Here is a 25,958-nt window from a genome sequence, read left to right on the forward strand (position 1 = left end):
TGGCTTTGGAAATGAGAGCCATAGCAGTCGGCAACAAGATATATAAGCTGCACTTAATTAGGTGGCATTAACATAAATAAAATGTAAGCCAACATCCTAGATTCAAGGTCTAACACACTGAAAAATTAAACCTTAACATGTAGCACTCAACTCTCAGAATACAAAAGAAGTTCCACCGGACACAGTTAAAGAGAAAGTCCTTAATAAATCAAGCAGTCTTGAGTATATTTGCTGAAAGTGCTATTTTATCTACCTGCAATTTACGAAGCTGTTTGATTGCATCTTCCCGTCCCTTATTTGCAGCCTCTATCTGTGACTCCAGATCTTTCAAATCCATCTCCAATTTCTTCTTGGAAGCAACAGCAAGTGCCCTTTGCTTACGTTCATCCTCAAGTTCAGCCTCCAGTTCGCGCACCTTTTAACATACAAAGAGGAGGTTAGCACACAATGTTATTGGTGGTTATGGTTGTTTATTCTCCATGGGATCTGTGGAATCTATTTGCTATTATAGAAGGGGAAGGGACCTGTACCATTTCCAGGTGTCAAGTACTAAACGTCAAGGAAAAAGAAGGGTCAAAATTATATTTTACACCAAGCAGGACCCCAACCCACCATCAAATCAGACATTAGGTAACATGACTTGTGGTTAAAAAAAAGTGGACAGAGGTTCCCACCTAAAAAACAAAATGAAAAAAAAAAAAAAAAGATTCACCTGTTTCACCAGCATTCGTTTCTTTTCTTCATTCTGTTCATCGCGTGACTGCAAGTCACGATCAAACTGCGCCTTCATTGCTTGCATGTTCACTTCCAAGCGTAGTTTGGCATCCTCTGTGCCCTGTAACTCATCCTCTAGTTCCTCCAGCTGTGTCCTCATCTCCTCCACCTGCTGCTCCAACGCCCGCTTGGACTTTTCCAGCTCATGCACCTACAAGAAGAAAAGATGCAACAAAACGCAACTCATATTACTGAAAACAAAAAAAACTACCCAAGAAAACCTAATACTACCTAGGAAGTCAGAGTGAGAATGGGCCATATAACTATAAAGAACATGAACATTGTCATTTGGGGTGACACCTGAAATTATTTCAACAGACCACAACTTCTAGAAGGAGACATGCACATGTCCATGTTCAGGGTGGTTTCTTACAATACTTACATTTTTTCCTACGTCATCCTTGGAGCTCATTAGGTCCTCCATCTCTGCCCTGAGTTGTTTGTTCAGTCTCTCAAACTCATCTCTAGACTCCAGGGCTTCCTCTAGTGCCCGAGCCAATGACAGGGCTTTGGTCTCCTTCTCTCGGGCATCAGCCTCAGCACGATCACGCTCATCAGCATATCGGGCAGAGATATTTTTCTCTTCAGCCAATAGCTGGGGAAAAATAAAAAAAAAGATAATGACCATGAATTCATTATCAAAGTCTACCAGAAAACAGCATTTGTTACACATATTGGAAAGACTGATGGAATTACCTGATCAAACTTTTTCTGCTTCTTCTCCAGGTTAGACACGATCTGTCGCTGGTGATCTAGATCCACTATCAAGTCATCTAGCTCTTGCTGCAATCGGTTTTTCGTCTTCTCCATCTTCTCGAAGGCCAGCCCTTTCTCCTCCAGTCGCTGACCTAATCCCTCCATTTCTTTCAGCAACTTCTTTTTTACTTCTTCCAGGTTTTCTATCATTCCCACATCATCATCGACCCTTTTCTTGGCATCCGCAAGCTAGACAAGGATAGAGGAACAGTCAATAAGCTAGGTAAGTAACCACAGTACAAGAGGTCTGTCTACACCATGCAACACATGTGATTCTTGCAAACTGGTTCTCAGCTACTAGTGACAAGGACCTGCCGTTAGTACAGTGTCTCTCCCTGAAAGTCTCTCTCCGACAGAGGCTGCTGTCAGTTGAGGGTTAACTTGTACACAGGTAAAATAACTGGTCCTGACCTGTGCCTGCAATGTGAGGATCTGCTTCTCCAAGCTTTTCCTGGCCTCCTCCTCTTCCTCCTGCTGCTCTTGCAGATTATTTTTCTCTTCCTCTAGTTGGCGAATTCGACTGCTCATGTTGAGCTTCTGCCGGGTCTCCTCCTGGAGCAGCTCCTGTAGTGGATGAAGATAGCATTACAATGACGGACAAAAGCAGGTGCTCCCAAGGGCTGTTTAACACATCCTATGTTACGAACCCACAGTCTGCTACACAGCCTTATTTCGACAAAAGTTTGCAACTCAGCGGTGCATTTTAAATAATGAACGTATTGCATTTATCCTTTGGGTAAAGCCAGAAAGGTGCTTGAAAGCAAATGCACCTCTGGTCAAGGGGGGAAACTCACTACAGAGTGAACTATCGACAGAAAATAAAATCACATCTAGGCTATAATAGAAGAGGAAGAAAAATGTGTAAAAAACGTTTTTAAAAAAATCATTCAACCTTTTTGGTTTATTTATATTACACCTGAATGAACACTTAATTTGTACAGAGATCTAGTGCACTGCTAGTTTGTTTATTTAACCAGCGTTATAACTACAGTTTAAATAAAACCTGAAAAAATTGCACATTTTCACATTTCAAAGTCTGTCCTTTGTCAAAACGTTTGCATGACATTCGTGAGGACTCTTGAGTCCTAAACGCACCCTCAGAGAAATGCCATCTCAATGAAGTTGTTTCTTTATGCTGGAGTCCAAGGGTGCTCCCTATTAAACTCGGAAGGTGGGTGCCTGCGGACCTATCAGCACTGCCACCCCTCTACTCTGCTCGGGCACCATACAGAACAGGAATGGTTGACTTGGGCACCAGTGATAGGCTGAGAGCCTCAGCTTAGGATCTGTACCCATCACTGGCTGCTCAATGCAAGTAAACGTATGTACTATTACATTGAGATGAAGTTGTTTTGAGAGCTGAATTCCCTGCTGGAGGGTTCCTTTAATATAAACTGCATGTGTTGGGTCTATTTGGAATACAATTTCCCAGTCTTATTAACGTAAACAAGTCATTTGGCTTTGAACTGGGAAGTGCCTTTTTATAGATCTTAGGTGGCAAAAATACTATTAGGCCTTTTTTCTATTCGAGTATATTGAGGGGGGAAAAAACACAGCAGCAAGATACTACAACGAATGCACACACAGTTTCTGTCTGGATGCTGTGCAAATAGCAAAACCAAAGAGACAGTACTAGCTACACTAATAGTATGTTTGATAGTGGTTAACATGGTTACTGTCAATCCTCTATAAAACATGCGGTTAGTAAAAGGTTTGAATTTTTAACAATTAACAAATCCATTATTGGGAGCCAGAGTGGAGCAACAGTTTTTAACTTCTCCATTAAAGCTACATACAGGAGTAAACGGTGGCCATTAGAAAGACCATTAATTGAAAATAAACCCGCACCCACCTGAGTGTCCTGCAGCTGGGACTCCAAGCCGGAAGCATCTTTGGCCAGTTTGATCCCTTTTTTCTCAGCTTCTTCAAGGAGACAGGAGACATTCTCAAGTTCATTCTAGAACATGCAGAGTGTAGTCAGACAAAGGGAAACAAATCATTCTTTATACCTTGCTTTTTATTCAACCAATGGCAGATTTACAAGCAGTAGTAATGTAATGTTAATAGGAAGAATGTAAAGTTACAACTCAGATCATGTTTTGTCTACAGACGGGCAAAGCACCATGAGAGATCTAGTTCTTTACCAACTCCAGTCAATCTGTCAGATGGTATATATGTATAGTGTATGTTTTTGGTGCAAGCTGTACATTGTGTGTCGAGAGGACGAGTACCTGAAGCTTGCTGATCTTCTCCCCCAGCTCTGCTCGCTGTCGGTCTCCATCGGACGATTTGGCATGCAGCTCCTGCACCTGTCCCTCCAGTTTCTTCCTCTTGTACTCAGACTCTGCCTTCTGTTGCTGCAAGGTTTTCACCTCCCCAGAGAGCTCCTTATTATCGGATTCCAAGCTCTGCTTGTTCTTCTCCAAATTCACTTTCAGCTGAAGAGATACAAGGTTTAAAAAGTTAGGAAGCTAACAAATAGATACAGGCTAATCTGGTAAAAATGCAGCCGTGCTTAGCCAAAGCAGTTTGTACATCCTGCACTCATTCATTGCCCCCATGGTCCTCCCAGCTTGTTCTAACTGCTCACACAGTGATCCACACTCTTCCTCAAGCGTCCTCATTCTTGCCCTATCATTCTCCAACGCTTTCAGAACTCCTCCAGGGTTCTCCTCACTTTCTTCAGTTGCTCTAATCCAAAGCACTCCTAATACCAAGCGGTTACCCCATGTCCTATTACCCATTTTCCTGGTACCCTCCTTACCCGTTTGGCTTGCTCCAGTTGCTCTGAGATCTCCTCCAGGGCTGTGGCCTGCCGCTGTCTCATTTCCTGAATTTGTGCCTCATGGTTCTTGGTCTCTTCTTCAATGTTCTTCTTCAGTTCGGCCACTTCCTGTTCCCTCTTGGTCCTAAAAAGGATTGCCAAAGCTTAGTAACAATGTAGAAACCCCACCGGATGTACAAACAGGCATCTATATCTTTCTCTGCTTCACCTTTACTTACAATGAATAAATAAACATACAGCTGCATGTCCATAAAATGGCCTCAATTGCACCAAACAATAACTATTCTCACACACTAACCATCATACACCATAATACTCTTCACAACCAACCTGCTTTCACTAACCCTAAACACAAATAAACCCTACATTCATACATATATTGACACTCAATGATGTGGGCAAATCTCCATTCTCAAAACCGTTAAATTAAGTAAAAACGTTTGATATACCTCAGTTCCTGCTGTGCCGCAGTGGTGTCTAAAGTGTCCTCCAGTTCCGTTTTCAGCGCCTCTAGCTCCTCGCTTAGGTCCCTCTTCTGCTTCTCTGCTTTGTTGCGTGAAGCTTTCTCAGACTCCAGGTCTTCCTGAAGCTCAGCGATCTGTGCCTGCAGCTCCCTCACCAGCTTCAGAACATTATTCTTCTGTACCACCTCCTCATCACCTCTACAGGAGAATACAAAGTTAGTCAGAAATCCAGCCAGAGCAATCTGTTGTGCTAGACCAGCTAATGGTTTCTTAGTCTAGTCGTTTACTTGGCTAGTGTCTCCACAAAACCTGGCTCACAACTCACCTGGCTAGTGCAGCCTGCAGTTCCTCTTCTTTTTTGGCTAGTTGCAACTTAAGTTCCTCGATCTGAGCCTGCAGCTCAGCTATTTGGTCCTGGAGATCAGTGGTCTCCCCATCCAGCTTCCTCTTGGCTTTTTCTAACTCTTGACGTGTCTTCTCCTCTTTCTTTAGCCTTTCTACAGATGATGGAAAGAACGCGTAGTGTGTCAGAGGAGTGATATAACAAAGTGGAAGTACAGACATGCAAATCACAAGCAATTAGAATAATGTTAAAATGACAATGTAAGTGAAGGAAGGTGTCCTGTGTTTCCTATAAAAATCCTCAGCATTTATCCAGGGAGATTAAAAGCTACCTACAAAGTATACTCTGTTTTTTAAAGAGCATCACATTTCATCTATACTTTGTGCTAGCAGATTTGCTAGTAAATGTAAAAAAAATTGAAACATTTTTTTAAAAAATAGCTCTTTATCCTACCTGTCAGTCAATTATTCGGCATAGACTCTATGCCAAAGAATTGACTGATATAGGAGAGTAGAAAAAACCTCCCACAGGCGGTCCTTCTGCTTTTCACACATGGCAAACATAGGAAATGAGCTGTGGTTGCTATGGTAACCCCTTAGCTTAAGGCACACTGACTTATAGTTATTAACATGGACACCTATCTGGAACATACCTTCCAAATCGCTGATCATCATTTCCTGCTTGTTCTTTAGCTTGGCCAGGTTCTTTGCTTTCTCTTCCTCCTCTGCCAGCTGCGAAGTGCACTCTGCAATCCGTTCATCCATCAGTTTCTTCTCCTATTAAAATAAATACAATGTAAATATTCACAAAGCAGATCTTCTAAATCCATGAACAATCAAGCAACGAAGACGCAAAAAAAGTGCATTTTCACTATATATGTCTCGACATGGCTCTGCCTCCCACCTTAATGAACTTTGAGTTCTGGTCCTCCAGGAGAAGAATATCCTCTTCCATCTTTTTAATTTTGGCTTCTGCTGTTACTTTCTCCAACTGCAGCTTCTGTCGTGCTGCCTCCTCCTCATCTAGCTGTTCTTCTAAATCCTAAATTGAATCAGAAACACCAAATACTGGAACCAAGTAATGTAAGCAGGAGAACACCTCTTCGAAAGTTACATCACAGCCATTCTTTACACCTCGAGGGCCACCCACCATCCCACCATAAGCACCTGTTTTCTGCACAGCATGTATGGCTGTGTTCAGGACTAAGCAACTATTGGGAAGTGGCCTTAGTCACCTGTATGTGTGTCTGCATCTTTTTCTTCTCATTCTGTAAGACTTGGTTCCTCTCCTCTTCCTCCTCCATACGTATCTCCAGATCTCTCAGGATCTCTTCCAGCTCCTGCTTCTTGACAGCTAGACGGGCCCTCATTTCCTCAGCCTCTGCAAACAGCTCTGTCTCCGCTTGTAGCTGCTCAGCGAGAATATTTTTCTCTTCCACCAACTGAGGGACAGTTACCAAAAAATGTTTAAAAGCCAATATTGGGAACAGAAAACTCCCCAAAATCCAAATACTAGATCCCCATGAATTTGTAAGTCAACTGGGGGATAAAAGGGAAAAGGCATTTACCAGTGGATGACAGTTACCTTTGACTTGTTAAAATGCCATCAGCTGTTAACAGGAACTAAAATAGTTTACCAGACCTTCTCAGATTACCCTTACAGTTTAACCAGTCATTCTTTATGTGGATTCCTTAGCACCTCATGCCCCCTGTTTTCTCTAAGACATGGAGAGGGAAAGTATGCCCAAACTCAGAGCTGAAAACTCAATAAATGTTCTTTAACTGAGCGCCATTATTCCATGCCTACACTGGATCACTGATCATTCTGTGCTAAACATTTTGAGTCTGTTTGCAGAGGAAAGAAATACACAAGAAACAGATGTTTTTCATCAAATACTTTGTAGCCTTTAGTATGTTAGCAGCAGAGTATATGGGCGTTACTCAACTCAAGGCGTTCCATCTTTTTTCTACATTTCAAACAGCTGCATGGTTTTAGTACAACTTGGTCACTGTGCTTCCTGAGACTGCTCTGCTTTTCCTAGTATGGGATATATAAAGCAAAACGCACCAAGTGCCTACCGAGGCTCTGGGAAAGGCTATTAATCCCCGGCTAAAGTTATTGGCTATACCCGTCGGCTTGTTTGCCTGCTCTCACCTGCTGGTGCTTTCTCTCCATCTCCACGAGTTCCCCTTCCACTTTGGACTGTTTCTCCTTCACCTTCAGCAGTTCTTCATCCTTCGCTAGAAGTTCCTCTTCTTGTCGAGTAACTTGTAGAAGAGGTTTCACCTACAAAACAGACATCTGATTCAAAAGTACACCTAATCAGCCCCTGGCTCCGATAGGAATGGGTGGTTTAAGTGAAATTTTTCTGAATCTGGTCATTTGTCGATAAACCCTTTCAAACAATATACAAAAACAGATTAAGAGGAAGGGTGTGCAATGCACGCTGTAAATAGTACGAGGGGTTACATTCTATTCATTATTTATAGATGTGATCTACTGAGATGAACAACATGCAGGACTTACCTTGGTGAAAAGTCGCCACCATTGCCAATGCCTTAATTTCAAGTAGGCAGCGCAGTTCCTTTGGAGAACCTTCAGGGCACTCAGCTGCTGCTGTTTCTTTGCAAAAGCCCTTGGAATAAAAGGAGTGGCAAGTAAATAATGACACCTCCCGGAGGGCAGATAATGAAATCACAAGCACCCGTACCTTAAATGCTTAGACAAACTAAGAACCAAGTGACCCAAATAATCCCAAACTCAATTCCCGATCTCAGAACCTGCTGAGAGTCAATTGTATCCCAGGAACCTCCTCCTCTCCTTCCTCCTCACTCGTCTTTCCTTTAATTACTTTCCATGTAGCAACAACCCTTTTATATGAATACAGCAGAACATACATGTCCTTGGTTCTAGAATTTGCTGGTTTCCGGTCAGAATTGCAAAGATGGGTAAGATTGGAAGAGACTTACTTTCTGGCCAGGTAACCCCTGCAAATGGCCTGGAAGAAAATGATGATGTCTGTGATCTTCAGGTCTCTCTCCTCTTCCAGGTGGGCCAGGACGCCAGCACGGAAGAAAATCTTGCTCTGGCCAATACGGAATAAATTGGGGTCCAACTCCAGAGCTCTAATCTGTGGGTAAAAAGTGGGTTCTTGTAAGTCAAGATATTGGTACATACGATTACAGTGAGCGTTTAATATCCACTTTACCGTACCATTCGCTCACACGCCTGCTTCCCGTCCATAAATCCCTTTGGAATGGCATTAGGGGTGAGAATCTCATACCTGTAGCAAGGATAGAACATCACAGCTAGATAGAAATGCATTTCACCATAAATAGAAACAGCCTAATACAGAAATGTTGCACCTCCTTGCAGTAGGAACAGCCACAAACAGCATTATGTATGAAACTGTTAATCGTGGAGAATAGCCGTGGGGATATTCATACTTAAATACTTAAATAGTTTAGTCCATATGTTGAAATATTTCTCCCTCTTTAATTAACAACAAATCAGAAGTGCATAAAATTACCTCTGGCGGAACTCCTGAAAGATAATCCGGTTAGGGAATCCCTGTCGGCAGATTCGAATACCCTCCAAGACACCGTTACATCTCAGCTGATCCAGCACCAAGTGAGGATCCAGTTTGCCGGCCTGTGAGGAACATTAATTACACATCTATAACAATGTATTAAAGGAACACTATAGTCACCTAAATTACTTTAGCTAAATAAAGCAGTTTTAGTGTACAGATCATTCCCCTGCAATCACTTTGTTTCTGTTTATTCAGCCCTAGCCACACCTCCCCTGGCTATGATTGACAGAGCCTGCATGAAAAAAAACTGGTTTCACTTTCAAACAGATGTAATTTACCTTAAATAATTGTATCTCAATCTCTAAATTGAACTTTAATCACATACAGGAGGCTCTTGCAGGGTCTAGCAAGCTGTTAACATAGCAGGGGATAAGAAAATCTTAATTAAACAGAACTTGCCATAAAGAAAGCCTAAATAGGGCTCTCTTTACAGGAAGTGTTTATGGAAGGCTGTGCAAGTCACTTGCAGGGAGGTGTGACTAGGGTTCATAAACAAAGGGATTTAACTCCTAAATGGCAGAGGATTGAGCAGTGAGGCTGCAGGGGCATGTTCTATACACCAAAACTGCTTCATTAAGCTAAAGTTGTTCAGGTGACTATAGTGTCCCTTTAACAAAGTTCCAAAAAGTAGGACGAAGGCCTAAACATACTTTGGGGATGTTATGTACAGAGAGGTTTTAGAGCCAGAACAGAATAGATGGCTACAATTATTTCTAGCTAATTCTACCACAAATGATCTTTTAAAGGAAAGTTATTCTACTTTCACCTAGGTTTCCAGTTTCCTTTGACTGGATATGTCCTCTTCTTTTAGACACCCGCATCCTCCTCCATCGTTCAGAATCCTCTCTTACTAAGTTGCTATAGATTTAAGCTCATATCCTCGCTCTACCCCCCTTTACGTACCCGTTTTTCATGGTTCGGGATGATACAGCGCACGAAGTTAGGGTTGGTGTTGCGCAGAGTCGCCATTAGCTTGGTGAGGGACTCTTTGTAAAGCTGCCCCACCGTGCGAAACATGCCCTTCTTGGTCTTGTACGCAGAGCCAAAGGCGGTTTCAGCCATTCCTGCCACCTGGTCCAGACCCACAATGCGATCCACTGCAGAGAGAGACACACACATTCATTAGAACCACAGAACCTGCACATACAACACACTATGTAGGGGATTTATTGCCAAAAAAAGACTCTTGACTGCTTGAAAGCTTGTTTGGTCCTTCCTCACCTACTGTCACTGTACGTCATACATGTATTGTTAGAACTAATGGTTTGTCTCATTTTACCTATTGTACAGCGCTGCAGAATATGTTGCCATTATATAAATCATTGTATGCTGGTACCACCCATTCTATATATATATATATATATATATATATATATATATATAGATCAAAGGCACTATGGACACATCTAGTAGTAGGACTTCCTTGCTGAATAAAGATTTCCAGTCTGAATTAAATGAATAAAGGTACATTTTTCATTTTTCTTATATGTTAATGGAAGGGAAATGGTTCCCAGATTTAACAATATTTTAAATACACAAACTTATGATACAGACATATAGCTGTAACGGAAAGAAAGATTGCAATAATTCGCAGAGCTGGCCGCCAGGTGAAACCCACCCTCAATGCCAAAAACAAGGCAGGGACAAAATAATGTAATATCACAGGGGCTAAATCAATTTTACAAAGGCATTACCAGCTGGCCCCTATCATTTCCAACTGGTAAAACCTGTCATTCACTTAGACTGTTACAGATTTGACTTTAAGTGTTAAATTAATGACAGAAACAAAACTAGCGTGCAAGCTCCTGAGATATCTAGTGTTTTTCAGTCGTCAGATTCTGTCTGATGGGAATGATGGGAATTTGCTAAGAATGCTAAAATGTAGAGGTATAAGAAAAAATCTACAAACTGCCCTCCATAGTCACCAAGGAAATATACATCCTACTATGTGTGCATCTGAAGGCTCATGGCACCGTAACGCGCACACTGACCATTGTGGGAATACACGGAATGGCACATGCAAGTCAAATGCCACAAACGTAGTATATAGCACTCCACCATTAGAAGAACATCTATCTTTGATAGGGATTTAGCTACGCACTCTATATATGTCAATTTGCATGCTTTTTAAAGCCTGGCGTCAAGCAAGCTCTACTTTCGGATGCGATACTAAATCTACAAGCTCACTATCAATTCACCTCCGCATATACGATCATAAAATGAGGCTCGCTGAACAGTCTGTATGTCTAGGATCAAAGGTATCCAAAAGGGAGTGGGTGAAGGGACAGAACAAGAGAAACAAAGATTAGTAAAAACTAGGCAAGAATATGGCGTCTGCAAAGGGTCTTGTTGAACCAAGCACTGTCCGAATCTATTTGTTGCACAGAGTGAGTAGGTGTTTGACACCCCATAACTGAGCTAACCAGTTCTGTTATTATGGGAGTTACTCCAGCACAGTGATCTCTGGTTTATGCACCCAAATCAGAATTATTCACTTAAAGGAACACTCCGGGCACCATAGCAACTATATCTCAATGAACCTGCTATGGTGTCAGGAGGTCCTGGTTTTACCTTAAGGGGTTAAACCATTTACAAACAGTTTAATCCCAAAAAGACTGTGCCCCTCCGTTCTGCCCCCTGGTTTCCGACGATGGCCGATATTTCAATGAGGAAGCGTCGGACTTGGTGCTACCGATAGCTGACACTTTCAGCCTACCACTAGCTCCCTATTCACAAAACTGTGTGAGAAATATACTTACGTAAAGGAATGCTCACTGAAGTGGTTATTGTGCCAGAAATGCCATGGCGCTCAACACCATTGTAAGGCATCAGCATTGCAAAGGTGGGTGCCGGGACACTTCGAACACCATAACCATTACGACCAGTTGTAGTGGTTATGGTGTTGAAGAGCTCCTTAAACATAAGGGCTCCTCAGCATATGGCTTACCAAGCTGGATCATGGGAAATTACAATCACTGTACGAGAACGACAAGTTCAGGGTTTTCTTACCATCTTTCCACAGCTCGGCAACAAACTTGTCTGATGACTGGTGAAGCAGGGTTGCAACATTGTCATTTAGCGGATCCATGTTCTTCATGAGCCACTCATCCGCTTTGTAATCCACCTGCAGGAGAGTCACTGGCAATTTAAATATTTGCTCTAATGTGTCTGGACCAATAAACAAACCTCAGTCTCACACAGGTCATACACCCCCCGCAGCACCCTCCTGTATTACATTTATTACAATGTTCTCACCCTGCCGGCATAGTGGATAATGCAGAAATCAGCCTTGTCCTTCAGCTGCCTGGGTTTCTGAAACTTGGAATGGGTGCCTTGCTCCTGGACCAGCTTATCCACAAAGGATTTGTCTGTTGCCTTGGGAAACCAGCACTCCTCGTCAAGCAGAGCCAGCACTCCGGGAGGATTGGCCTGAGACGTGGATAAAGACAAATCACACAGGTCAAACATTGGTCCACATGTCAGAAGATCAAAATTCAGCACCCAGGGCAACAGCACAACAAAAGTGAGGATCCTGCAAATAATATCTTTGGTTTTATCCCTACTGTGGTTTCACCTGGCTAGAGCAGTGGTAATATCACTGCTTTAGAACTGAGAAACCCACCTTACCGGTAAGTGTCCTTGGGCCAAACAATGTAATTATTACTGTACAACGCTGTGGACTATGTTGGCGCTATATAAATGCTGACTATTCTGAACTACTTCTCCTAAGGAAACAGTGCAGATTTGAGCTAAATTACAGGGCATTGCTTCACCTTAACTTGTAACAGTTTATATAAATCACGTTAAGAAATAATCTTAATCTATGTATAAGTTCTGAAATATTATTCTATTTATATATATTAGTTCTGTGAGCCAGCCATTAGTAACAAATGGGGGGGTGGCTATGGATCCAATGTGTGCGTGTTTCTTCTCACAGACCATAGATTGAAGGCTAGTTGGTTTCAAAATAAAGCATCCAATCAGAATGCAGCTACCCCAAATCCGCTTCCTCAATTGTTCCTCTGCACCTTGTACAACCTGCTTTCCCTGGACCCCAGCCAAGCCTTAAGACAATTATCAAGCAAATTAGGTTTGAAGGGTTCATCAATAACTGCGGAATAGTGACAAAGAAATTATAGGTGTGCTGTAAAACAGAGAAAGACCCAGAAATGTCCCCATCAAGATGAATAAAAATCCTGGATTATGAGAAGGTCGCCCATGCTGGTTTATTCCACCAGTAAGGTGGTCAGTCGAGATGGCTCCTGCTCTAAACATAGTCTCTCTCTTTCAAAAGGTCCAACAAGTAGTTCTCTTTCAGTTGCTGTGTGCTATCCCTGCCAGGGCCACACACGGAGCCCCTTTAGGACCCAGAGAGAGGATGAAGGCTGACAGCCTAATATATCAGGGGTTTAACCATTTTGGTAAATATCAACATGGAGGGAAAGATTTGAATTTATTTTTGTGATGGTCCCGGCACCGCATTCATCGTGTAGAGGTTTAATGATGGAGAAAGCATAAATAGACTCTAAATATCTACATTTCACCAGCAGGTGGCAGTAGAATGTCAACCATTAATATTACAACTTACACTTCCAACCCTGTTTAACTTCAAGCACAATCTGAGCAATATGGCATCAGATTCCAATTGCATCGTATTACTATTTTCTTTGCAAGTTGTTTGTGTTTAGAATGTGTCCTATAACATCCCTCTTCACCTCTCACAAGAGACAGAGATGAGCAAGTAGGAAATACAGAGAGGCTAATTCACCAAATTGTGAACTGATGGAAGTTTAATGCGAATAACAAAATCTCTTTGAAAGACGGCTGATTTGGAGATTTCTTTTTTTCGTTTTGGCTATTTTGAAATAAAATGTGAAATTCAGTTCACACGTTCGTGAATAACCTCACTGTTACACCCAGCAGCCAAACTGTTAATAACTGATCATCCCAGCTAATTATAATCTCACACTAAGTAGGTTCCATTCACCAATAAAAGTAACATTGAAATTGACTTACGCACAGTAGAACTTTGCCTGTCTTTACTTACCGGCCTCTCAATGAGATCGATACAGGGCTGTAGATCTAAGCCGAAGTCTATGAAGTTCCACTCAATTCCCTCGCGTTGGTACTCCTCCTGCTCCAGGATGAACATGGTGTGATTGAAGAGCTGTTGGAGCTTCTCGTTTGTGTAGTTGATGCAGAGCTGCTCGAATGAATTCAGCTATACAGACAGGACAGATGAGCCTTTAACACTTAGAAAGCAATGTAACAGGAAACAGCAAAGCAACAACAAATCATTTAAAGGGCACCTCCAGAAAGCCACGTCAGGTGCAACATAGACATTACGTTAGTTATGCTGGTCTTTTTATATTAATCTTTAATTTTTTTTTTTTGGGACTCAACTAAGAGGTTTGCCTTGACGCGGCAGATGAGCTTACTCTTTAAGAGCCATTTTAGTGGTACTATAAACCTCTCTTGTTGTTATTTTGTGCGTAGGGATTTGGAACAATACTCAGGTCATTTTCTTTGGCTTTGTTCTATGTATTTGGGCTGTTGCATACTATGTATACTATGTTCTATGTATTTGGGCTGTTGCATACTACAGTCATCGCTGCCGCCCATGATTATTTTTACATTATAGTTTATAAAAATGGATTTGATAAAAGAAAGGGTCAGCTCCAGCCAGGAGTGTCCTTAAACAGACTGACTTCCTGTTCTTCTCTGCCAAGGGTTAGTTCCGAGCAGCCCCATCAAAACAACTAAAATGCAGAGTGAGTCCTCTTTCCCAGATGCAACACATTACTTAACCACCAGCTCATTCTAAATCGTTGGTTGAGGCAAAACTCTGTAAACATGCCAAAAAAAAAAAAATTCAAATGAAAATTGGTGGTAAGATCTGTGGTCTTTGGCAGGTCATTAAGAAGTAAAATATGTTTTAAGAAAAGGGGGTGAGGCTTGGTGGTTTCAGAAGGAAAACTCAGAACCATAAAATGCTTCTGCATCGGACTCTATCTGTTGTGTCCCTTCAGAAAGCGTCAATTGACACTTCTCTTCACATCTTATCTCGCCATGCACACATATCACGTTGAATGTAGTTTATAAAGACACCGTGAGGGTGGACCATCATACTCCATATATTTTCGATCCCCTGCATCATGTCATCTGATTAGTCTGTTAACTGGTACGTAGATAGTTAACGACTTAGTATAGATTTTCTTTTTTATCCATATTGTGATTGATTTACTAAAAGAAACTGGTAAGTAAATGAGTCTTTCATCGAGAGTTCTATAGCGCTAAAGGCACAGATAGGCAATCTCTGCCGTGATATTCTGCCAACGATATGGCTAATAGAGCATCATGGGAAATCTGAATGTCACAGGTGATGTCAGCTGCAGATATATTCTTGATGCCAATAACAATGCAAGTACGGTACTTAAAACTGGGCTGGAGAACAAACCTCGAAGATTTCAAATCCGGCAATATCCAGGATGCCAATAAAGGACGCTCCTTGGCGTTTTGTGCGGTCCAAGGCCTTATTGATCCGATGGACCAGCCAGCGGAACAGTCTCTCGTATGTGGCTTTCGCCAGGGCTTCCACTGCAAAATCTGCCTAGAAAACACATGCACAGCTACATTAATATCAGACTGATAGGAAGGCGCACCCAATCCCTGAGCAAAACGTTTGCAGATCACCCAGTGACATTAGTCCGCAGCCCAGATTTAATGTCATCACCAAGAGTTATGGTCAGAGGTAAGTTTGTTTAAACAATACAAGTCGCTACCAAACAGAGAATTATGGCCAGTTGGCAACAGACTTGCAAAACTCACTGTTTAGTGGATTAACCCATTGGACACTGGGAGTGGAAGTGTGTGTTTGAATGAAGCAGAGGAAACGTTGACACTCCTTCCACTTGTAAGGAGATTATTGTCTGTTCGGGATTTAAATCATTGAATGGAATGTGGTGACACGATATTTATACTAAACTTATTCCATTTACAGTTTACATGGAGCACTGCCAAACACCTGCATGTTTTGGAAGCCATCTCAGCTCCTGCCAATGCAAGGAGGCCATCAGCAAGGATGTATTCCCAAAGAAAACCATACTAATAAGAATGCAAAGCATCTTGTGGTGTGACTGCCCCTAGTGGGGATTTTGCTCACCTGCTCTTTTGTCTGTGCCTTTTGTACATAGTCCCTGCCCACTTTGATGCGTGGGGTGAGGATGGCTCGGGTAAACTCCATGACGTTGAGGCCCAGCAGGTGGCAGAGTTTCTGTGCGGCTGAGATAAGAATATCATGTGAGACAGTGACTATAACTCCAATTGTATGGAGCCTGATACCCAATGACAGAGGCCCAGCTATTCAGTATTCTGCTAAATACTCTACAGGAACAGACACTTATTATAGGTTATCATCTGCAGCCACAAAGCAAACCAGAACTGCATGCTGTAATTGCTTTACCATAGGTTAATTCATCAGTGGTTCAATCATTTTCTTTTGGCACATGTATTCACGAACAGAAATCTCCTCAAATTTCGCCTATCGGCATATCCTGAGGACATAACACTGCAGGGTTTTTCATTAAACAAGGAACTTTGAACAAGTGGAAAAGTTCTCTATTTGAGCTATTTTTCCAACTTCTCAACTCTGTTCCAAAAATGTGCAATCTCCTTGCCAATTCATGGCTTAGTAAATAGGCTTCTTTGTGTTAACATGATCCTCCGTTGTGTAAGTCATTTCCCAGTTCTGTTACTTTATTTTAATGCCTGTTAATATCTGAGAACAGCCAGCATCGCCTGCATCCTGCCTAGATCAGCCTTATAAGGTTTCACAGTCCACACTAGTAAACTAAGGGTTAACACAGGCCTCTCCGATATTTGTCCTGTTACACATGATTGCTTCAAACAGGTAAAACTGCCTTTGTACCCCTTGAATGAAATGTAGTGAGATCGTGCCTTTTTAATAAGCTCCATCGCTGCAGTGCTCCCCCCTCCAGAGACAAGCAGCCTGTTCTGGTATTTGAAATAAAAAAAAAATTTAAAGAAAAAAAAAAAAAAAAGAGAAAAAAGGAATGTAAGCCATGGCTGAACGCTCTTCTAATTTTGTGATATGTTTGGCAATGTCGGTCTCTGGGGAAATTTGCATAGCGCAGGACTGAGGTAACCAATATTAAATTACTGACTTTTTTTCTGCAGAGAACCCAAAAAAACTGTATATACCAGAACTAAGGAGAAAAAAAGACAGATGTAGCGATGCCAAACGAGTACAGTCGAAAGATGCGTTTCCATCCTGTGCGTATAATTATTGTTAGCATAAAGATTTATGGCAGGAGATCCATCGTTTCAGTACAGTCTCTAGGGTCTGTGTTTAAATTTGTTCCTTCCATCAAAGCCTAAACTTTAATTTGTGCTGCCTGATGGTACTCTTTGGCACAGACCAATGAATGCCTCGGTGTACCCAAGCTGCAGATTGCTGAAAACCTGTTTATCATACTAAACCCGGAACAGGTTTCTTTGCTCTGGCTTCAGGTAACAGGAAATGGACCACTCTTTGAGAAGCTTACAAGCCATCATTTACAGAGATTCCTCCCAGCCTACCCGTCTGGCAGAGAAAGGGTTAGTCTGAGAACCGTGCCTGCTTAGAAGCAAACAATAGGTTAGAAAGTGCAACATTCTCTTCCTGGCTCAGACATTTCCCTTGGGATTGTGCACATTTGGCTGCCGAATGTTGGCTCCAGCCCTGTTCCCCCTAGTCCGAACCCAATGAAAATAAACACTTTTAGAACATGCTATGTACTCTGCCCTCCACACTCCCAGAGCTTGATTAGATGCAAATCATCTGCAGCGAGAAATCTACACGTGGGCTGCTCTTGTGGATACAGAATGGTATGTACTGTGGGGCTAATGAGTTCCTGAACGTTCAAAAACTGAGGTATGGACTTAAGGACAGAGGAACAAGAATGCAGACTCGCCTGATCTTGATTTAAGGAGAGCGTTTAAATAAGCTGTACTACTCCTCATTCTGCTGGATTAGTTGGTATCTACTGCAGAGAGAAGTGCACTTAGAGTGACAGTCAGTGCACACTGTGCCCGCAATGAACATAAAACATGTCCCATAACGGTCTTCCAAACAAAAGTTGATGAAGAATCGTGGGACATGCAGCTCATCCTCTTCTAACGAGCTGAATTTCCCAGAACCAAACAATAGAGGTCACGAATCTGTCATTTGATGCCACTAGGAATCATGTGATATGGGACGCACCTGTGTTCTCTGGCATAGAAGCCTGATCTGTGTTTCTCTCTTTCTTGAAAATAACGTTTCCAAACTGCAGGACGGAAGACACCACTTTCAACATGGCTGTAAGAATGAAAACAGAACCATTAGTGTGTGCATTGTGCTATGGACAACCTCACTGCAATGTTTTATTATACTTTGCCCTAGAAACAAATGATATGGTAATGTAGCTCAAAGTCCACCCATGTCTTTCCTGGGTGTACATAGGATGCTGGGTGCACAAAGGAGATAATGCAAGACCCAACAAATACTTGGTAGCACTAATCTAGGCTCTCGCAGAACACTATGCATGGATCTTAATTTAATCCTAGAGAACTTGCTCCTGTTTTTAGATCTCTTTGATTGAAAGGATGAAAGGTGGGAGAGTATTGATGAGATGGCCCATGTGATATCTGCCTAGTATCCATGGTTATGCATGCGCAGTTCTTTTGAGGTCCACAGGATAAGACATGTGAGAAGAAACATACTAAAACAATATGCTGAGGCCTAGATTCTGTTACAAGAGACAAATGTAAATTTGGTTATTTTAGTACATGTGGAAAAATTTATATTAAATACCAGACATAGGCTCATCTCCTATAAAAGAATCGACCGCTAAGGCCAGGTCCTAGAACTACATCTGTCAATTAGATTTGAGAGCAGGTCATCAGCAAGCTCTCCAGAACACGTCCAATGAGAGTTGTACGTTCTGTGGGATATGCAGGGAAAACTGGGCAACATTAGAGTAAAATCATGGCTGCCCTACTGTATGAGGAGACTGCACTGTGGACCAGTAACTGGGATAATATGCTCCTTGCATTGGTTATGGTCAAAGGAGCTACTACTGGCCTTACCACTAGTCTGTGCCTTATGAGATCTGCAAAAAAACACTGGAACTATACACAATCACCTTTCTCGGGAAATCTACACTTCCCTACATTCTTTACAAGTCCCCCACTTCCTGTGAAAGACTCCTAGATTACTATGAGAAAGTCTGTGCTGGTGTCACTACGTTCATCCATCAAAAAACGTGTTATATGCATGTGTAGTATGTTCATTCATGCATGAAACTATTGCCAAGTGTTAAATTCCTTACTCTGTTCCTAGACATGAGTTTATGGCATATGACCATCACTTCAATTAATGGGGCTAAAAAAAGGGGGAGGTATCTATAGTTTCCAAGATTATTTTGCATTTCGCATGTACATTATGTACATTTTTGATAACCCAGACATTAAATGTTCCTTTAGCTAATGTTAGCTCTACAATCAATTACTTCCAGATCTATCTAGCTACCTCTGTTTTCTCTAGAACTGGAGTCTTGTTTCTTTAGTAAACATACTGCTATGAGAATTCAAAGGTGTTTGGATCCAAGTTTTCGTTTAAAGTTTGTACTCCTTGAGAGAGCCGTGCCCGGTCAGTTACTCACACAAGATCTCGTCATGTGAGAAGCCCATGATATGCATGGCCTCCATGGTCTCTTGGAAGTTCTCCTTGTCCTGCTGCCCTGGTATGGGGATGTATCCATTGGAGACAAACTTGTAGTTGCTAAATCCTTCAAGCAGCAAATCAGCTGTGGAAGAAGAAAACAAAACAAAACAAAAACAGGCATTAATACAATTACTTCCTCCCTATGTCTGAGGGCACGAAGCTCTCCGCTTGCCCATCACAGGTCAGGTGACAATGTGGCCATCCACATGTTGCAAGGGGGTGATCAAATAGATTCCGGGTCAGGTGAGTCACAACGGAAATACATCTGCTGTGAAAACCTTAGGTTTAGGATAAGTTAATATAATTAATATGTACAACAAGGTCAAGACAGATGGAGATGACAAACACTTGTGACATTGTTTGGCACGTAAAACCCTAGCAGCGGTCAATCTTTAACAGACGCTCTGTATATAGCTGCTGGATGCTCACTTTCATGGGAACATACAGGACTGATTATAGTATACTGCATTGGGGATCCTTAAAAAGGCTACTGATGTCAAAATGTATTAGTGTTTTATGTCTTTCCTCCCCCTTCAGCAACATCAGTCTAAGCTGAGGACTCTTACCTGCAAAGAATAATAATTAAAAATAAAATCTACAAATTGTTTGGTGTGTGAAATAGCCACAATTTACTTCTCACAACAATCAATGTATCCACTTCTTCAGATGTCCTGTAGAACCCCAAACCCCATTGCCTGAAACTTTCACCATCACATCCCAACTCTGATAATGTAACCCCCATTCCAATCATCTGACTCTAATCAATGTGAATTACCTTATGTGCTGGATAAAATGTTTAATCCTGCCTTACTGTCCAGTCTAATACTAGTCCCTTTCTGGCACTTTACCAAGCCTTAATGAGTGCAGTGTGCAGACCACGATGGGCCAAGCCATAGATAACTTGCAGTCAGCTCACATTCTATGTTATCAATTATAACGTTTGTGGGAGCTGATAAACTCATAACATTTCCCTCCACTTATATCGTATGTAACACTCGATAACACTCTTAGGACTCCTTGCAGATACCAAATACAATGAGCTACGATGGTTATAGTTGGGCTTAGAGTGCTCCTATAAAGTGGTACTGTCACGTTTGAGGTCCATGCACCCCAAAACGTTCTAGTTTTATACAAGGTAGTGCCTGGATAGAGAGAGGGGATAGTAGATATACTTACCTAAACCTCTCACGCTTTGGCTAAGTGTTTCCATATTTAGGTCTTGAGCTTCTGGTGGCTTCATTTGCCCGGAAACACATCACTACTATACTCTCGAACATACACGGGAGTAAACCACCATGACATGAGTATCTCCTGCTCATCGAGCAATAACGGACCCCTTAATCTGGTTTTATGTGCTGCATTAAATATTTCCCACCAAAATGACAACGCAGGAAGGCTTTGGCAGCACACACACACTGACTGACTGAGGAGGAAGAAAGCCAAAAAACACTAAATTCTTTAAGACCAGTGCTCCTTTAAAGCTGGTGAGAATAATACGATGAGGGACACAACTTTCACGGGAATTAAGATGTGGGAGACCAACGATACATACAATGACGAAACAACCCATTCTTTGCCCCGATGGCTGCCACCGTAAATGGCTCTGCCAGGCAAAGCGTGGGGGAAGGGGAAGGGAGCACCACTGATTTGTGAGCGAGTCATGCAGGGAGATTCGGACAGGGTAATGCAAACTCACCCAGTTCTCTGCCTTGCTCTGCGCCTGGCACAGACACAATCATGAGACCATCCCATTTTGTATAAACAGATATAAAAAAAAACAAAATGCTGTTTAATGAGTGATTAAGGTCATATGAAAACAGTTGTAGATGGACTATTTAGAAGATTTACGGGGTACATCTTTACATTCTCAGTTCCTGAATGGGTTGGATCACAAGTATAACATGTGAGGCTTCAGAAATACAGACTGGATGCACTGGATACTTGAACAGTCCGATTATTTTCTTAGGAAATGTATAATTGGGAGTTTAAATTACCATAATCTTCCTTACACTCCATTTTACAAGGAAGCTGATCAAATCTAACGGTCGGATTATCTGTTAACGAAAGAAACTATGCCACCTACTGCAATCACTTAAATTGCAAACATCTTCAGAAACACATTTCAAAGAAACTGCTAATTTTTTAATTCAATTAATCTTTTTCACGGTTCATTAGGGAACTGAAGCAGAGCAACAGGTCCCTCCCCATGCACTTCCGGTCTTAATGTCAGATTCTCTGCTTGACATCAGCCTATCCTTGAATGCCCTTTGCTGATCTGCCATTTGTCTGGGTATCAATCAGCACCTGAACTGTGCAATTTTAAAGGCTGTCTCATAAGCGACTGGATTATATAATATTACAGTTCCTGCTTTACTGTGATTAGTTACACAAATCACAGCTCCGTATGAGACAAACTATGAATACATGCATGTCTTATGACTGTTCTATAACCTCTCTAATATCAGGCTAGAGAAGGACAAGCAATGACAATGACATTAAAGGGACACTATAGTCACCAGAACAACTACAGCTTATTGAATTTGTTCTGGTGAGTAGAATCATTACCCTCAGGCTCTTAGCTGTAAACACTGTCTTTTCAGAGAAAATGCCGTGTTTACATTACAGCCTAGTGATAACTTCACTGGCCACTCCTCAGATGGCTGTTAGAGATCCTTCCTGGGTCATGGCTGCCTAAAATGCATCCAAACATTCAGTGTCTCCTCCCTCTGCATGCAGACACTGAACTTTCCTCATCGAGATTAATTGATTCAATTTATTTCTATGAGGCGATGCTGATTGGCCAGGGCTGTGTTCGAATTGTGCTGGCTCTGCCTCTGATCTGCCTCCGCCTCTGATCTGCCTCCTTGTCAGTCTCAGCCAATCCAATGGGGAAGCACTGTGATTGGATCAGGCCACCACTTCTGATGATGCCAGCAGACTGCTTGTTTTTCTGAGTCTAACGACATGCAGATCTACAGCTTCAAGCTTGAATACAGTAAGATTTTTACTATATTTATGGAGACATGAGGGGCCCAGGGGGGCTAGACGGTGGTTTTAACTCTATAGGGTCAGGAATACATGTTTGTGTTCCTGACCCTATAGTGATCCTTTAAGGAAAATTTCTGAGTTAAAAGAGAAGCACTGGGAGGAACCTGGTTGCTCTGTAATAGCCCAAGAAAAATGAGTTTATTTTAAAGGCACTTGAAGGATGTCTAGGTTCTCATCGGCAACAGAAAATTATGCACAGAATGTTTCTCGGATACTTGCTTAGGGGGTAGTCTGAATACTCACATTTTAGGTGTTCCCCTGAACCAGCCAGCAGCTGGTAAAAGATATGAAAAGTCCTTTCATCCTTGGCTTGTCTTATCGCTCGAGACTTTTCCAACAGATCTGCAGATTGTGGTTAAGAATCTTTCACAGGCTGTGCAGCAACGTGAAGCAGCAGGTACACTCATCTTTACACGCAAGACACATGTTCAATATTTAGCTCTGAACATATTTATTAAAAAGGATATTTAATTTCTAGTAATAATACAACCAATTTCTCAGTATGAATTATCAGCCCTGAATTATTTATGAATTCTCAAAGATGTGGTTTTGTCATTAGAGAAAAGGTCTATCTACCATCATACAGTATTTTACCATTTTAAAAGTTGCCTATAACTTGGGATGATTATTTCTAAAATGATTTGGTTTTATAAAAAATAAAAATGAAAATTTGCATCTAATATTGGATATAGTTAGTTTAACCCCTTAAGGACCAAACTTCTGGAATAAAAGGGAATCATGACATGTCACACATGTCATGTGTCCTTAAGGGGTTGAAGAACCATTTCCTGCACAGTGGAGCTCAAAGGCAAAGGGGCTGCTCTTTAAATCAAATAATTTGACTGGCTGCTCATATCACATGCTCTTTGCAGCCTGGATTTTTTATTTCCCCCTCCCCTCCTCCACCCCCCCTTCATAAGTAAATTATATTGATGGTTTGAAAGTGTTAATTCCGAATAAGCTACTACGTCGTTCTTACAAGAAAATAATATTGTTATGAATTTACTGTTCTTTCAAACTGAAATAACTTTTCAGATCATAGTTCCACTTTAAAATGTTCTTCCAATCCACTTTCCCATTTTGTATCTAATGTATTTTTTAATAACGGGTTTTTGTATAGTTCCAGTTGATCCTACACCCACCAATAACTTTTTACCTGTAATCAGATGTAAAATTCAAAATTAACTCCGACCATACTGGAAGTTTACACAGGAACAAGCAACAAGAACAAAGAAACGCGTTGGATAACTAAAAACACACAGTCATGCATATGATCTGGGAATAAAAGAATACAAATATTGCCTTTGAGCATTGGAGCACAGCAATTACTAACCTCAAAATTCTTGCAAGGCAAGCACATCTAAAAATATGAGAAATTATAAAATAAGACTGGGAAGTTTCACAATGAGTCATATCAGTGGGCTGATAAATGCATTCTGACTAAATCACCCTTATTCGTGCCAGAGGGGCCTCCAATAAAATAGGTATCTTTTCCACAGATTCCACAGATCTGGAAGGCCAGCCCAATTTGGCAGCTGTGTGTTTAAACAAAGTTAAGAGAACAGGAAATCAGAGTTTATCCAATGCATGAAATCTGCCTCTGCTCCCCACTGCTATTTCCTGAATTCCACGGGGCTCAGAGGCCACGTTAGAGGTGGTGGACAGGGTGTATGGTGGGACTGTGGCCAGAGGATTACGCAAGGATACAGGTCTCTATATTGGCCCCCACAATGTAACCAGTCACGTCAAAGTTGATTCGGATGAATTTGCCCTGAAACAAAACAATTAAAGAGACAGTTTAAAAACACAGTCAAACGTAGCAAGCAATGAAACTAAACACAGAAACAACACGTTTGCCTGTATGATTGTCCACTCATTCCCGGGGCAAAAATAGAAGCTCCAATCATTCCCAGGGCATCAGGCGCACCCTTCAATCATTCTCCGGATGGTGGGGGCACCTCCAAACTCCCAGGGTGGCATGGGTTCCCATTTACTTTCAGGGTAGAAAAGTCACCCAGTCATTCACAGAGCAGGTAAGGTACCACTGTAAAATTCATACCAGTTACCAGTGGCTGTACAGGAATGCACTAAACCACAATATACACCACCCACATTATTTCCTGCAAATGCTATATTACACCATCACTATCACCATCACTAGACTACTGTAGGGGCCAAACGGAACAATCCCTGCATATTATAACTATATTAGACCACCTTCGTTTCAAGATACCCATTTTAGGAATTCAGAATTACACTGTTTGTTAAAGTACAGAATAACACACCACTAATAATGGCCAATTCTAATTTAGCAATTCCACGAATGCTACACTTGGTCTGCCGCTAGGGGGCACCAATCTCACCCTGTGTTCATAGCTTGAAGCTGATCTCATAACAAACACGCAACGTAACCACAGATCCTATATCTGGCCGGCATTTTGCAACACATTTAGCTAATCAGGTGCTGTGAGGACAAGTGAGACAGGCATAGCATGTGAGGGGGGATTACCTGTGAGGAGCCAGACAACCACAATAGCGTATTAATAGCCAACACTTAGTGAGAAGCCCAATGCTTACAAACACCACCTAACCCTGCTGTTCCGGATCAAGCATAGCCGGGGGGGGGGGGGGGGGGGGGGGGGGACTCTGTTCCACCCTTAGCACAGCTTATTTTTGTTTATTCACGTCTCTATTTAGAGAAAGCTGAGCGTGTGAACATTTGAAAACATTCGAGTCAGACTTTGCTACTTCAACATTCAAAATACATTTTTGGGGGGAGGAGGTGTCTTCTATATCAGGATCAAGGTCTACAAGCACAGCCAGTTTGTGGCCATAATGTGGAAACTTTAATGAAAGATGGAGGTCAACTGACCATCGCTGGATCAAATCAGGAAAAATATTTCTGGACTGATTCCCCACCCCAGAGATCCTGTCTCAAAGGAAATAAAAAAGGAAAATGGGTCTGGAAGCCAGGGGACCTGTAATGTGCACCACCAAACATTGATCATTTTTCAGTGGTGTAAATAATTGATCAATTCAGCAGTGTATTTAAGAGACCATCAGGGCAATTCACTAACATGAGAATTCAAAGTGCATTTCACAGGTCGGAGTAGCTGCAATAAAGCAAGGATGGAATTCTTCCGGTTGACCTTAAGTTAGAAATTCACCTTGAACTCACTTTGCATTCGTACTTCAATGAAAAACCCGGTACGGGTATACGTCTATGTAAACCCGATGCCTTTCTTGGACACACTGTTTTCGAAGGTTGTCCAAAGACAGGCCTATTTTACATATGTCAAATGCACATCAAAAGCAACGAGTAATGGACAGTTATACAGATAAGACCCCTCTGACCCTATAAAATGGGGTTTATCAAGGCTTGGAGCATAATAAGAAATGTTTTAGGGATTACTCTATTCTGCTCCAATAGA

The 25,958-nt window shown here is 41.8% G+C and overlaps 1 protein-coding gene across 5 annotated transcripts in view; it reads right to left on the reverse strand.

The window, feature by feature from the left end:
• The window catches only part of MYH10 (myosin heavy chain 10), a 93,692-nt gene that overhangs the window by 4,950 nt on the left and 62,784 nt on the right, over positions 1-25,958 (reverse strand). For 3 of the 5 annotated variants that reach the window (XM_063456018.1, XM_063456020.1, XM_063456017.1), the window contains 29 exons: positions 24,235-24,298; positions 22,771-22,869; positions 21,176-21,199; positions 19,418-19,561; positions 17,977-18,072; positions 15,877-15,995; positions 15,172-15,324; positions 13,762-13,935; positions 11,970-12,143; positions 11,724-11,838; positions 9,618-9,811; positions 8,652-8,773; positions 8,336-8,405; positions 8,092-8,252; positions 7,649-7,757; positions 7,277-7,408; positions 6,357-6,563; positions 6,026-6,163; positions 5,775-5,898; positions 5,105-5,276; positions 4,765-4,977; positions 4,295-4,439; positions 3,762-3,968; positions 3,383-3,487; positions 1,942-2,094; positions 1,471-1,719; positions 1,157-1,369; positions 713-925; positions 254-415 (listed from right to left, as the gene is read on the reverse strand). In XM_063456018.1, coding sequence (XP_063312088.1) covers positions 254-415; positions 713-925; positions 1,157-1,369; positions 1,471-1,719; positions 1,942-2,094; positions 3,383-3,487; positions 3,762-3,968; positions 4,295-4,439; positions 4,765-4,977; positions 5,105-5,276; positions 5,775-5,898; positions 6,026-6,163; positions 6,357-6,563; positions 7,277-7,408; positions 7,649-7,757; positions 8,092-8,252; positions 8,336-8,405; positions 8,652-8,773; positions 9,618-9,811; positions 11,724-11,838; positions 11,970-12,143; positions 13,762-13,935; positions 15,172-15,324; positions 15,877-15,995; positions 17,977-18,072; positions 19,418-19,561; positions 21,176-21,199; positions 22,771-22,869; positions 24,235-24,298 — 4,251 coding nt within the window. The remainder of the gene's footprint in view (positions 1-253; positions 416-712; positions 926-1,156; positions 1,370-1,470; positions 1,720-1,941; positions 2,095-3,382; positions 3,488-3,761; positions 3,969-4,294; positions 4,440-4,764; positions 4,978-5,104; positions 5,277-5,774; positions 5,899-6,025; positions 6,164-6,356; positions 6,564-7,276; positions 7,409-7,648; positions 7,758-8,091; positions 8,253-8,335; positions 8,406-8,651; positions 8,774-9,617; positions 9,812-11,723; positions 11,839-11,969; positions 12,144-13,761; positions 13,936-15,171; positions 15,325-15,876; positions 15,996-17,976; positions 18,073-19,417; positions 19,562-21,175; positions 21,200-22,770; positions 22,870-24,234; positions 24,299-25,958) is intronic. The other 2 variants (XM_063456022.1, XM_063456019.1) reach the window with 1 other exon arrangement.

The sequence above is a fragment of the Pelobates fuscus genome, chromosome 5 (assembly GCF_036172605.1).
Source record: "Pelobates fuscus isolate aPelFus1 chromosome 5, aPelFus1.pri, whole genome shotgun sequence".
Classification (NCBI taxonomy): Eukaryota; Metazoa; Chordata; class Amphibia; order Anura; family Pelobatidae; genus Pelobates; species Pelobates fuscus.